We start from the raw sequence: 15,492 nt of genomic DNA on the forward strand, positions 1-15,492 counted from the left end.
ACAGCTTAGTTGGGTAACCAACTGTCCTCTTCAAACACCAAAGTTCTGGCTAGTCTCTGTGGGAAAATAATTTTTCTTTGAAATTCCTAATATCTGAGGAAAGACTTTAAACCTGATACACAGATACTCTACAATCCTCAATGTATAATTACTAATGAATGTTTCAAGCTTGAATCCACTGTTGGGGTTAAGAAGTTTAATGTCCTTAGAAAAATAAGGGGATCAAGAGGAACTAGAAGTGACTACTCTTGAGCAGAGTAGTCCCTGAATAGTCGCTGAGGGATGCTCAGAATTTGTGGCATGTGACACTATATTTGCTATAATCGTGACCAACTTTTGGTGCTTAAGGTCAAACGTTATAGAAGGAAACACCCGAAAGAACCCTAGAAAACATGTATGTAATATAACTGGCTCAAAATCCAAATAGGTGGGGAAGGAAGTACTTAGACAAGCAAGTAATTTATGTGGTTCAAATACAGGAGTTGTGTAAATGGGGAGGGGTGAGCACTGCTCGTCTTTGGCTGTGTTGACCTTTTGGTACTCTTGAATGCTAGGGAAGAGTCCTTCCTGTTGAATACCTTGGGTTTGTTTGCTTTAGATGAGGTGGGGGCAAGTGCTGCTGGTTTGAGAGGGCCAGCTTCTTCGATATTGGCGATGCTTTTGCAGGTTTGGTTAATATTTAGGCGGCTGTTGAAGGTGTCTGTGGGATCTGCGGTTTCATGTCTTGGACAAGATGTTCCTTCCGGTGTTTCTTCTTAAACATTGGTCTGCTTCCATCTTGAGTAAAGAACACTTAGGATCAATAAATTATTTTTTCTTTGAAAGCTATCTCCACACCTTAAGTATTGATGAAAGAGGAGTAGTGACGATTGTGTTTTTTGCCCTAGCTGGTTGTCCGACAGTCAGTTTTGCAAAGTGGTTGAGGACACTTCAGGCTACGTGGAATGTGCCTGTTCATACATGTCTGTGTACGCGGTCTACGCCCAGACTGACAACTTGTCTTCATACAATGAAGCTTTTTTCTCTTCTGGATTTATATGTATTTCAGGTGAGTTATAATATTTTTGAGTAAATAATTTAAAATATTGATGAGAATAAAAGTTTTCCTAGGGTCCTTTTATATATATGCAGATGGACTGTAATTCATCAACACTACAAGAAAATAAACTTTCTCATGGTCTTTTTTTTGTTTGTTTTTGTTTTTAATTTTCTTTTTTTGGCTGCATTGTGTATTGTGTTGGATCTTAGTTCCCTGACCAGGGATTGAACCTGTGCCCCCTGCATTGGAAGCACATAGTCTTAGCCACTAGGCCAGGAAAGTCCCCTCTCATGATCCTATTCATTAATTCATACAGCCATTATTTATGGAGGACCAACTTTGTACTGGGGATAAGCAAGAGCAAGATATAGTTCCAACTCATCACCACTGTATATACACTACAATGTGAGACAGAAGTTAGTTAGTAAAAAAGAGTTAAAGTTGATAGTGTTGATTTAGAAGGCAGATTCTGCAATAGATATCAGGATTGCATGAGATAATATAAATAAAGCATTTTGTATTTTCATTAAAAAATAAACCTACCTCGTGGATTGATTTGTGTTTTTTGGTCTAGAAGCTTTAAGTATATTCAACCACTATGTTAAAAGATAAATTTTCTTTCACCTTCTACATCTAGGTCCCATTTCTGGCAAGAATAGGATCTTGAGTAAGGTTAATGTCTGTCAAACGATTTACCTATAAGTAAACTTTGAACAGCTATAGAATTATTCTCATTTGCTGTTTTTACTTTATGGTTGGGAGTCTGAGAATTCCTTACACTATATTTCTGTCCCCACCCTTATGGATTCTGTGTCCCGAGTCAGCTTTTACAGCCCTACAGCTGCTTTTATGAACAATATGCTACACAGAGAACTGGGTATAGGGTGACTGTGCATGTATTCAAATCCTGGTCCTGCCATTGGCTAGTTGTGAGACCTGGGGCAAATACCTGTCTCCCCACCCCAAATACATGATTTTAAATTGTGCTAACAGGGTAGTAGATATACTGTCTCAGACAGTCTGCTTTAATGATGTTTGGTATGTAAATGTGATTATCATTGAATGCCTAGTGTGCAAACTGTCCCCTAATAATCTTTATTGATTCGGAAAATTCTGTGGAGGTAGAAGCATGTGATTAATTATTATTCTTTGTCCTGGTTGTTAAAATCTTTCCACTGTAATTTAATATTCTTTGCCCTAGTTCAAATATTTCCACTGTAGTTTCACTTTATAACATTATACATTTTCCTTAATGTGTCTTAATTCTAAACCTTAGATTCAATAGCAGATGTTAATAATTTCTTATTCTTAATAACATCTTCCATAGAATGATGGTTCTTGCTTAATAGATTCTTCTAGGTTCCAAAATCAGATGGCAACACCCTATTTTATTTTGATGCAATCTATTTAGAGAAATTTCATAGACTGATGAAATAGAACCAACAGGTACAATGCTGAAGTAACATCTAGATATCATCTCAAATGTAGAGACATAATTCTGAGTGCTAATATGACCCACAAAAATCCCTTGCTTGTTCTAAATACTCAACATCAAAGCAAAGAATTTTGCAAACTAAAGAGAGAATGTTATCTTGATTATTTTAGGAGACTAGCAGGACTTTAAGATATTTTCTGAGAGAACTGATAATAAATATATATGTTTGCAACTCACTCTTAAAAAGGCTACATGGACTTGCTCATGTATTTGAAAACCAACACCCAGATGTTAGTCTCTACCTTATTATTTTTGACTTGGAGTCATATTTGAAATCATCAGTGTTCTCCCCCTCTTCATGACGTTTTGCAACGTGGATTGCACGTTCATGAGGTGCTTCTGGCTTTGTGCTCCATTTCAGTTTCTGGGGAGGCTGATATTGCACTCCTTGGAGGGCCCCCAGAAACAAGGTGAGAGATTTTCCCATGTTTTACATACACAGGCTCTCATTTAAGTCAGGACACACCAAATATCCCTTTGAATTTGGGAGCACGTTTCTTTTCTTGAAATGTGGCAACATGCAGTCAAATAGGAATTAAACCACTGTTTAATTAAAAAATATTAAGATAGGTCACAGTGTATCTATTCTAATTCTGGTTACTCTATTAGAGCAGAGCAGTTGAAATGATCCAAGTATGTGTAATGGGGATGTAAGCCATGAAGTTGAGTAATCCTCAATTTGGAAAGGTGAAAGATTAGGATATATACCTGTGACTTTAAAAACTGTAAACCAGTTTATCAAATTGCAAGAAATTAAACTGAAGTTATCCATTGAAACTAATAATTATAGAGAGGAGAAGTAAATGACTGTGCATATAAGTGTAACGTTATGGGACTCATCTCGAAGGGGGAAGAAATACAGCTTATAATAACTTCAGGTGATAATGCCGTAATCTTATAGTTACTAAGGAACCTAAGCATGCTTCTTACTATTTGGAGAATAATGTCAAGGAAACCTGCTCTGCTTCCCGTAACTGTTGATGTTGGCCTGTCAAAAGTAGACATCAGATTAAAATCATCCTGATTTGATTCTGGGTACAATTCGTATGGCCTCATGAGCTTAATGAGACCCCTGTATCCCAAAATCCACTTCGTTATTAACATCAGTATGTGAACTTATCCATGTTTGATGTACTTGTGGGAGAGTCTCCTATTTTGAAGTGCTTTTAAACTGAGGTTAGACAGCAGATCTCACATTTGTTTCATTTTTTTTTTTTCTTTTTGTTCTCTGTGGTGGAGAAATCCTTTAACACATTAGTCAAACTAAAGCTATCCCTTTTAAATAACTAATAGTTTTGTTTACTCTACAGATTACTAAGTATATAAATGCCAACACATTGTCATTGTTTAAAGTAGGTAACAGGAAATAACTGTCTGTAAATCGCTAAATACTTAGGTTTAGAGGATAAGTAAATCAGCACAATCCAGAGTTCTTTGAAGCATGCTTATTCTTTTGTTCAGGTTTATTATACTGTAAGGGCTTCCCAGGTGGCTCAGACAGTAGAGTATCTGCTGCAGTGTGGGAGAACTGGGTTTGACCCCAGGTTGGGAAGATGCCCTGGAGAAGGGAATGGCTACCCACTCCAGTATTCTTGCCGGTAGAATCCCATGGACAGAGGAGCCAGGCAGACTACAGTCCACGGGATTGTAAAGAGTCAGGCACAGCTGAGCTACTAACACTTTCATTAAACTGTAAGAATATTCTAGTTGTGCCTTTTATATTTTAGAAGCTGATATTTTGATAGCTTTTCTAGAAAAAAAAACTTTATTAGATGCCACCCATTCTTTTCAAATTATTTTTGAAGATGAGATATTTTCTAAACTTCTGTGTCACATTCGCCCCAAAATATTAAGTTCATATTCACAGTAATCATTGTCCTAAGTTAGCCATTATCATTATGGGGAGAGTGTATAAAAAGTTTCATTCTGTCAAATAGGGAGTTATTCACAAGAAGAATAGAGAAAGATGTGTAAGAGTTTTAAAAATATATATAAGTAGTTTGAAAGGGTAACTGCAGGTGATAGAGAAGGCAGAGAGCTTCGTCTAACTCTGACATGGCATAAAAATGTAGAATGTATCTTGCTAGGTACGCGTAGCTGTGTTGTTTAGCATTGCCCTGGCTGCACGTAACGGAAGACAAGTCAAACATACTAAATAAGCAGATTTAGTTCCAGGATTGATGAGTTCAGCACCTCACTGGCATCGTCAGGGGCCCAGGCTCTTCTCATGTTCCTGTCTTGCTCTCCTCAAAGGTTTTTCTTTTACTTTCTCCACCTCGCCTCTACATGGTCTTGAGCGGGCTGCAGCAGCTCTGAACTTCCCACAGCTATGTCTGGGCTTGCCAAGAGAAAAGCACTTATTTGGATCCTGTTTTAAGAGCCATGAAAACTGTGCTGAAAACCACCCAGAGTGTTTCCCCTCACGTCTCTGACCAGAACTGTGTTGTGTGGCCTTTTCTAAACAGTCCCTTTACAGTCTGACACACCGTCTCCGGTCAGTGTTTCTTTGATGATGGAAGCATTGTGCCCTCTTGAGGGTGGTGGCTACTGACCACATCTGGTTATCGAGCCCTTGAAATGTGGCTAGAACAGTTGGGACCTGAATGTTTCATTCTATTTAATTCTAATTAAAATCTACGTGGCCCTGTGAGGCTATTGTACTGAACTTCACATGTTACCCGAAGGCTGGTCTCCTGGTAACCTCCTCCCTCTGGAGTAAATTCTTCCTTCTAATGCACAGAACTTGTGTACTGTCAAATGTTGCCTATGGACTTTTGTTCAACCTAGTAGACTTTTCCAGACTGACAGTTTTGTTTTCCTGTCCTTAGCTTATTAGTAGTTGTAATCCAGGGGCATTGTGTGGAAGGGAGGGTTGAAGGAATTTGGGAATTAGTAGAGATGAGCAACAGAAATGTTAAAAAGGTGATAGTTACAGCCAGCATTCGGTGGAGGAATGGAAAAAACCTAAGGTAACAGGTGAGTATCTGATTTAATAATCTAGTGGTCATTTGGTTTTTCTTATGTTTATCTATAGAGGTGGCGTTAGTGATAAAGAACCTGCTTGCCAGTGCAGGAGACATGGGTTTGATCTCTGAGTCAGAAAGATGCCCTGGAGGTGGGCATGGCAGCCCACTCTGGCATTCTTGCCTGGAGAATCCCCTGGACAGAGGAGCCTGGTGGGCTACAGTCTATAGGGTTATAAAGAATCAGACACAACTGAAGTGATTGAGCACCTACTCATAGAGGAGACAGAGATACATAATAAAACAATATAAAATTTATAAATATTTTAAAGGAATTTTCATGGGAAAAATGTAATATTTGACTTCTGGAGGATAAACTAGTTATTTTGAAAGTATATCTCATTTTTAAGGGATACCAAACGAGTTGTTTGCTAGATATGAATGGTCATACATAAACATTACACGTTTATGCACGTACAGACATTCAAATATTGTATAGATAGATAACAAGCTCTTTGGTCTTCTTTGGTACTAACAAAAGAATCTAGCTGTTCTTTAGAGTTTTTCTTATCTAAATCAAAGATTATCAATGTTATTATTTTGTTAAGGGTAATTTATCTTCCCTCTTACTGTCTAATCATATAGAAAAGTCATTTGTGTTAGTAAACTGATAAATTTTTTTTCCAATGAAGTCTGTAACCTACATAGTGCTAGGGAAAAAAAGTAAATGAAGATTATTCGATTAGTTACATGTTTGTTTTTCTGCCTAGTTGCCATGGAATCAATCTCTAAGAAACTATTTAGAGTTTACCTTGAGATAATACCTGGAATTGTTCTGCTTTACTTTTTAGAATTCCTTTTAGAATTATAACTTTTGTACCTTGTGATTTATATATTAAGGAAATTTAAACCAAAAAAATAATCGTTAGTTTAAAAAAGTCTGGCTTGTAAATTTAAATTTTGTATGCTAAATATAGTTCTTCAATATCAGATGAGAGAATAAAAGATAAATACTTAGTCTTTAGGAACTCGGTAACCAAAGTATTTATTTCTTTACATCTAAGGTATTCAGTAACTCTTCCAAGGTCAGCTGAGGCCAGGCTGCCTGAGGCTTTTTTCGCTGCGTCCTTTTTTCCTAAATAAAATAAGCACTTAAATAACATCATACATCATAGTTACAAGCTATCAGAGTCCAGCCCATTTTCCTGCCCCTGGCTTTGAGTCCTGGACTGCTACCAGGCATCATGCTAGCATTTTTAATTACAGCTTCGTAGACTTAATTAAATATTCTTGATCTGGTCAAGTTTAAGTGTGCTAAATTTATATCACGAAATGGGAGTATAATGGAGAATTACCAACTTAGGGGGAAAGGCTGTGAATAAGCTCTTTTGGGGATCTAGAAAAAGCAGTTGATTCAGGAGTATTTTTCCTTTGCCCAACACAAATCCCCTTGCCTCATATTGTTACCATCCACCATGGTAAGCTCACAGAAAAGCACATATTTGTCATCATGTGGCCTACAATGAAATGAGACTTGCAAGGCCCTGCTTTTTAGTCGGTGTATTACACACAGAGACATACATACACACTCAGTCTCTCTCTCTCTCACACTCAACTTGAACTTTGAGTTTAAGGTGGCTCTGATCATCATAGAAATGCAAAGTGTACTTTGGTGAGTTTGGAGCAACAGCTTCAATAGTTTATAAGCTGCCTAAGCAAAGATGCAGTTTCTGGGTACACTGTATACCTTTGTGGGTGGATTTGGGAGGCACCCTCAGGACCTGCACACCTGTCCCAGAATGCCTCATGGCAACCTTCCAAAAAAATGGATTACTGCAGATCTCTTGGCCAAATTTCTAGGCCGAAAGCCTTGACTAATGCAGAGCCTCACTTCCTGTGTGAAACTTTGTCTACCTTTTGCAAACCTAAACATACTGAGAGCTTTTCCCGAAAGGACTTCTGAGAGGCATTTCTATGCTGATGAGTAGTCACAGACCCCACGTGGGCATTTTGCAGCTGCCCAGTCATCTTATGCCAACATGTGGGTATGTTCCATCGCTTCAGAAAAGATAATGAGGAAACAAAATAAATGCAGCTTCTCCTGTTTGCCAGGGGGGCGCTGATGAATGAGATAATGCATGGAAAACACAGGGCAAAGCAACATACACAAGCTGGTTGTTATGTGTCAATACTTCTAGACAAAATAACCCTGCAGAGGGTGAGAGTGGAGTAAAAGGCCTAAGTGATAAAGCAAATGCGTTGCTTTATGCAGCACACTTAAATTTTTAAAAGTCAGGAAATCTTTTAATTAATATATACATTCTGCATTTAAAACCTAATACTAGGGACTTCCCTGGCAGTCCAGTGGAATAGACTTCTCCTTCCAATGCCGGCGGGTGTTGGTTCAGTCCCTAGTTGGGGAGCTAAGATCGTGTATCCATGGCCAAAACCTCAAAACATAAGCAATATTGTAACAAATTCAATAAAGACTTTAAAAATGGCCCGCATACAAAATCTTAAACTAATATTAAAATAAACTTATACAAATTGCAAGATAAAAAAATTATGGTTTAGTCCTGAGATTCTGATCATTCCCTTGAAGTAGTGTAGGTAGGTGAGTTCAAGTAGATTCAAAGAAAATAATAATGTTTTCAACACCACTTAGAAACGTAGATATTTAGATTAAAAACCATCTTGGTGGGAAATAACACATTTTGTTCCTGGTTTTGGCACCCAGGAGTGTAAGGTTGCTTTTAAAATTCCTAATCACCACTTTTGTAATTGCCAAACTATTCTTAGTAGATAAAAGGGGTAATTACCAAACCTGAGTTTTGGTAGCATCAATCCCAATTTTATGCCTGAAAAATTCACCTATTCACCTCCACAAATACATCTATTTAGCCAAGGCACCCATTCTTAGAAAATTTAGATTGGAATTTTATTCTTTTCTTAAGCAGTAATACCTGCCTGATGTATTACCAGAAGTTTTATGAAATTATTAATCAGCTTAATTTGTGCTTTCTTTTTAGTAGGGAAGTAAACAAGTAGATATTTGAAATGTAAAGTTCCCCTTTGGGCTTAATTGAGAAGTATGAGGATTTTATATGTCTGGTCAAGTGGAGTGGGTTGATATTGAAACATGGACGTCCCCAGAAATATTGTGCTACGCGACTTTGTACTGTAAGCACAAAGATATTGTGCTTACCCTCTGAAGATTTAACCATGCTCCTGTTTGTTCATGGATTGTAAAACCACACACGGGCTCTTTTGTTCCTGCAGGTCTCTGCCTGGCTGTTCTTTCCCATATCTTCTGTGCCAGGTATTCCATGTTTGCGGCTAAACTTCTGACTCACATGCTGGCAGCCAGCTTAGGTACACAGGTAGGAGAGCGTGGGATTTCCCACTTTCATGCAATGTTCGTTTCTTCTTCTGTGATCCTTGAGCTGAGTGTATAAGTAAAATTTAATCTCACCCTAGTTGAAATAAGCTTGCTTAGTTTTGTAGTGGAGAAGGATGAGAAAGGAGACCGTAAGAGCAAATGAGAGTATCAGGTCTAAGCAGTGTAACGTTTTTGAGCTCCTTTATCCCTTCTATAGATAATTGCCTTAATATCACCACTCACAAAGAAAATAGCTGCTGCTTATTAAGAAGCATCATGTTGGCAATTTATACATGTAAATATATTGTAAATGTATATATAATGTTTATATTAAAATTAGTCCATGGGGTCGCTGAGGGTTGGACACTACTGAGCGACTTCACTTTCGCTTTTCACTTTCATGCATTGGAGAAGGAAATGGCAACCCACTCCAGTGTTCTTGCCTGGAGAATCCCAGGGACTGGGGAGCCTGGTGGGTTACTGTCTATGGGGTCGCACAGAGTCGGACACGACCGAAGCGACTTAACAGCAGCAGCAGCACATTTTAGTTTAATCTGAATAAAATATGCTGTGTTACAGATCCTTTATATGGAGGGCATTAAAATGATAGACATTTTAAGACATCTGGATAATATATTTTGCTTCATTTAGTGTTATAGAATACAATTTGGTAAAAGTTTCTTTTTTGAAAAGCTGTCTATGGCAGAAGAAATAACATGGAAAACACTGAGTCATTCATTAGCATGCATTTTAAACTGTATAGTTTTTAAAGCCCAGAAGGCAGATCAAGATGAAATTAAATGCCTTTTCTGTCCATAAGGTACTCACAGTCTAAAACAGTAGATGTGTGTACAGATAACTCTGATGCAGTGTGGTAAGTGTAAACACAGACTGTGTGTGAAGATACGTGAGGACTTAAATTTTTCTGTGAAGGTTAAGAAAGTCTTCCTAGAGGAGGTGATATTTGGGCTGAGCTCAAATGAAAAGTTCCCACAGCTTCTTGATTAGCAGTGAGATGGGCATAGACGTAAGTATAAGTAAACAGGAAAAAGCATGATCAGTTCTACTTGAAGGCTGTAATTACAGTTCTAGATTGTAAGGATACACTATATAGTGTTATTATTGAGAGAACTTGGTAGTACTATTTTATAAAATTTCCTTTTTTTTTTGGATGGTGAGTGCACTTCTAGAGTGCAGAAAATGCTGTTTCCTGATTCTTTGCTGGTGTATGCATGATTCAATTTATGTAAATTTATTGTGCTGTATGCTTAGATTTTCCATGCATTTTAGGATGCTAATGACATTGTATTGAATTTCAGGCAGAACTTTTGAAAATATTATTAGAGGAGGGACTGAAACATAAAATGGAAAATTATTTGGAACACTGGCCTTCTCTTGCCTATTTTGCTCCCAGGAGTGAAAATGACATGAGTAAATTTCATAACTCTCTTTTTCAGGGGACAATTAACTGCTGAATTCTAAGTAGAAGATCCCAGATTGTGCTTTTAAAGTACCTATGAACTATGAAAGGTAACAGCTGTTACCAAAGAGGGGCTTACATTGAGTTTGACAAGGCTATTTATATTGCCTTGGTAACTATCTTAGCTGTCTGATCTTGCCTTTGCTTCTTGTATTTAAGATCTTAGAAAACCCGCCTTCCATAATTAGCGTTTACTTGGCTGTATTCACCACCCACTCTGGTGATTTTTTGGCAGCAAAGTTTGTACAAGTCTTAATTATAGAACCATAGAATTACAGACAACTCTTCAGTGTCCTAGGAGACAAATTTGCTCATGTCTAGGGATGTGAAAAAGAAGACTCAGGATTTATATCTTGGGATGTTGCCTTCTGATTCACATTGCACTTAACATTAATTTTGGAGAAAGTGGTTAGTCAAATCCCTGTTTTTCACTATATTTTTAGAAGAGATAAAACAGTGTGGCATGAACACCCTGCACTGTTTGACTTGTGACATGGAATAACTAAAAAATAATGTCCGTAGTCTGTTTTTGGCAGGAGGATTGTTGATAGGTTTTTGATAGAAAGTTCTCTTTCCTCAAAATGTTTTACCCATCTACTTTGATTTTTAAATACACTCTCTAAAATAAAGAGAATAATTTTCTCCCTTGAAACCTTTTAGCTAAGCCTTTGAAAATTTCTTAGATTCTCCAAAAATAGAAATGGAACTGACTGTAGGAACTTGGGCCTGCCTTTTCTTTTGTGGATTTTAAAATCATGTTTATATCTGTAGTTACAGAATCTTGCCAGTTGTGGGAGGGTGGCGGGGGGTCCAGGTCTTTCTTAGGTCTCTCTTTTGGTTCATATTCTTGTAGAGAAGTCTTAAAAAAATACAGTTTGACCTGTGGTTCTTTGGCTAAAAGAATAAAATTTCTCTAGATGACCTCAAGAATTTGAGTTGTGAATCTTTTGCAGGCAGGTCTGCCAAGACCGTTTGGTTTTAAAGTCTTTATTTCTGGCCTAAGTTGAATGACTTTTGTGGGAAAGGGCAGAATGGAAATGTAATGGCCTCTGACTTCCTCTTAGGACCATGTGTCAGTGAGGGAGGCAGTCAGCAGGAGGAGAGTGTGGTAGTCTGTCTCTGCTTCTAGAAATATATATTATATGTAATATTCTTGCTTTACAAGGCAAAAGATTCTGCTTTAATCTGGAATTTATGCCATTCAAGCATCTTTGAGAACCACTAACTATAAACTACCAGCAGGTGGCAGTAGACGATTTTTCTTTTCCCCAAAAAACTGTTTTTTGGTCTCTAGCAAAGATGGAGTTTGAATCTGCCTGCCAGCGTAGGAGATTCAGGAGATGTGGGTTTGATCCCTGGGTCTGGAAGATCTCCTTGGAGTAGGAAATGGCAAGCCAGTCCCGTATTCTTGACTAGAAAATTCCATGGACAGAGGAGCCTGGTGGGTTACCTACAGCCCGTGGGGTCACAAGGAGTCGGACATGACCGAGCTACCTAACTGAACTGAAAGACGAAGTTCAGTAGAAAACTTGAGACTTTTTTTCTCAGCACTTCTTTCGCTGGGCTAAAGAGTATTCTACTGCAGCTTAGAAAGTAGGCATTTGTGATTTTCTACCTCTCCTCTTTTATCTCCTTTGTTCAGAATTGAACTAACTAATAAGTCTGAAAGGTACTGTGAGAAAGCTTATGCATTACTAACTTGGGCTTCCCTGGTGGCTCAGATGGTAAAGAATCTGCCTGCAGTGCAGGAGACTTGGGTTCAATCCCTGGGTCAGGAGGATCCCCTGGAGAAGGTCTTGGCAACCCACTCCAGTATCCTTGCCTGGAGAATCCCATGGACAGAGGAGCCTGACAGGCTACAGTCCATGGGGTCACAAAGAGTCGGACACGACTGAGCAACCAGTACTTTCTTCTTTACTTACTTTTCAGCTTGGACTATATCTTTCTATCACTTATCATTTATAGAAAGTATATATCATTCAGGGGCATAACATTATTTTTGTTATATTTATGTTGTTATAAGCTTTAGGAAGTGTGTTGTTACAGAAAACTCTGTTTATTGAAGTGTCATGGAAGTTTTGAGATCCAATCTGTGTTTTCATTATTGTTTACTTTTAAAGGATGTGTTTTTCCTTCCGTGCCAAGTTAATATTTCTCGTTCATCTGAAAGAATGACAAGAAATTGTGAGACCGTTATCTTCAAGCTTGAAGGAGAAGAGAGCAAACACATTTTCATGGCATTGGGTGCTATTTCTCGGAAAAACATCTAATTATATCTTTGAAATTTTTATCTTAGAATCACATTGCCAACCCATGTGTGCCCTGATAAGGCTGGTAAACAGCTAGGACAAAGGACAAGTTTGCAGTTCAGGGTTCTCCGTTCTGGGGGTTCTATCAGGAAAAGCAACTCTCCAAATCTAAAAAAAGAACAGAAGTTTCCTCATAGAAAACATGACGATAAGATAGAACTGCATTTGCTGTGATTAATAAACTTAACTAGGGCAAAATGTTTGAGCTTTTTTTTTTTCCCCTAATTTTTTGTTTTTGTTTGCTTGCATGGCCTAAGCAGGGGGTTTTCCCAAGTGGCGTGGTGGTAAAGAATCCGCCTGCCAATGCATGAGACGTGGATTCGATCCCTGGATCAGGAAGATCCTCTGGAGTAGGAAATGGCAACCCAGTTCAATATTCTTGCCTGGAAAATTCCATGGACAGAGGAACCTGTCAGGCTACAGTCCAGAGAGTCGCAAAGAATTGGACACGACTGAGCATGCAAGCGCGCGTGCGTGCACACACACACACACACATGGCTTAAGCACATTTTTCTGAAGCTGCAAAGCAAATTAGTCTAGAAGCAAATGTGTATAAAAATACTCTCTGAATTCAGATGATGCCAAATATCTGAGAATTTGATCTGAATTATTGGTAGCCGCTTGATGTCTAGGCGTTTTAGCTTGCATAAGCCTTCTCCTTAAGAAGGGACTAGGAAATCACCTTAAAATTCGGAGGACTGTCCTCTGGAATTTAGCAAAAGCGATGTGTACAGTTTTCTCATTCCTTCTGAATGTTTTGAGAGGTCATGTTGCCATGTCATTTTGTTTCCTGGGTGGGATTGTGCTCAGATCTTCCTGCCAGTAAATTCTGCTTTAAACTGCAGTTTATTTTATTTTAGCTGTGAGTATCTGCATCTTTGAGTCTCAGGATCATTGGCTGTACGTGACAGAAGCCAGAAGCCTGCTGTGACCTCTTCAATACTGGTTCCTTGTGGCTACTCCAGGGTCTGGTTTCTCTCCTGGCAGCTTGCATTGCTGTGTTGAGACTGTCAGCTCAAGAAGGTCATTGTGTGTGTAGGATCTGGAAACATGTATCTGATAGGCATGTTTTTGTGGATTGAAGCAGGGTCAGATGGCAGTTGTAAAATGTTCATTACTAAGAACAGATTTTTCATTAGTTGGAAGTTTTGGTCAATAGCTTGTTAAGCAGAGTATCCTTTGTTATTTTTGCTTTTGTTATTTAAGAAAAAGAAATTTAAAAGTTTAAGTACAAGAATCAAAATTGAACCTTGCTTTGAGTCTGGGAACTTGAAAAGCACAAATGTTACTATTCAGTATAACATTTATGATCTTATATTAGTGCAGATGTAAATGGATTAGGTAAGTGTTTCCTGAAGTTTGATGTAGGCATCTTGTTAAAATTCAAATACTAAATCATTAAGTGTGAGTAGGTTTCTGATTTCTGTTTATTGAGGGATTAGGCTAGCTCTATCAGTGAAGAATCTGCCTGCAATGCTGGAGACCCAAGTTATATCCCTGAGTCAGGAAGACCCCCTGGAGAAAGGAGTGGCAACCCACACTCCAGTATTCTTCCCTGGAGAGTCGCAGGGACAGAGGAGCCTGGCGGGCTACAGTCCATAGGGTGGGAAAGAGTCGAGCGTGACTTAGTGTGTCCGACTAACACTTTCATTATTTCATTTCCGGTTGTTGCTGCTGCTACTGCTGTATTGCTGTTATTGTTATTATTATTACTTAACCCGTAGTATTAACCTGTTTTATTTACTATAAAATTATTTGTTGAAGAAATTCCACTAATTAAATGTTTACTATCATTTAAAGTGTCATTGCCTTGAAAACATTTACAAATATTAATGTTTCCTCCCTGAGGAAGAAACTTCCGCTTCTGTTTCCTTCTGGTTTTCTTTTCTCCCCCGCTGGGTTACTAAGGGGATTCCCTGGTAGCTCAGTTGGTAAAGAAGCTGCCTGCAGTGCAGGAGACCCCAGTTCTATTCCTGGGTTGGGAAGATCCACTGGATAAAGGATAGGCTGCCCCCTCCAGTATTTCTTGGGCTTCCCTTGTGGTTCAGCTGGTAAAGAATCCGGCTGCAATGTGGGAGACCTGGGTTCTATCTCTGGGTTGGGAAGATCCCCTGGAGGGTTACTAAGATCCTCAGACAAAAGAACTCATGTAGGCCTGAGAATGTAGACCAGACTTTTATTTGGTCTTTCTCATAGCATTTCACCTTTCCAGAACTTCTCAGGGTTGTTTTTGGACATAAACCACCAGAAGGAAAGTATAACCAGCCCCATCCCCCATTTCTTTCCTCTGTAGAGCTTCTAAGCACCCCTCCTTCAATAGTATTGAGTATGTAGGGCTTTTATTTTTGTACAAAAAATTTTCAGGTATTTAACTGTATCTTTCCTTTATGTAGATATTGACTTGGTGAACATGAATAAAGAGCATTCTACACACAGCCATGAATATACATTTGAGTTCAACTTATTGAACTATTCACTTCTAGTTTAGGTATGCTCATTAATGTGGCCAAAATATCACCACATTCATGATTATGAATACCCATTCAGCCATCCAGTGGTGAAATTAAACCAAAAATTTGAACATCCCCCATCAGAATCATCAATCATCTGTGAACTCACTCGCTTCCACCTCATCTACCCTATGACAGTGTTGAAATGGTGCAGCGGGAAATACCAGGCGAGATATATACACGTGAAGCGTGTAAATAACAGTCTGAAAATGAACCTTATGGTAAGAACCAAGCTGTATGTTAGCTGTGCGTGGGGGCCTCAGCTTGAAAAGTCTCCATGGAGCGAGTAGAATCAGACTCAGTTGTTTAAAAGATGG

At 38.5% G+C, this 15,492-nt stretch overlaps 1 protein-coding gene across 1 annotated transcript in view; it reads left to right on the top strand.

The window, feature by feature from the left end:
* ADGRV1 (adhesion G protein-coupled receptor V1) overlaps positions 1-15,492 on the top strand; it is a 566,629-nt gene that overhangs the window by 260,711 nt on the left and 290,426 nt on the right. Inside the window, exons 82-83 of the mRNA XM_069590116.1 lie at positions 888-1,048; positions 8,777-8,877. Of these exons, the coding sequence (XP_069446217.1) occupies positions 888-1,048; positions 8,777-8,877 (262 nt within the window). The remainder of the gene's footprint in view (positions 1-887; positions 1,049-8,776; positions 8,878-15,492) is intronic.

The sequence above is a fragment of the Ovis canadensis genome, chromosome 5, assembly GCF_042477335.2.
Source record: "Ovis canadensis isolate MfBH-ARS-UI-01 breed Bighorn chromosome 5, ARS-UI_OviCan_v2, whole genome shotgun sequence".
Lineage (NCBI taxonomy): Eukaryota > Metazoa > Chordata > Mammalia > Artiodactyla > Bovidae > Ovis > Ovis canadensis.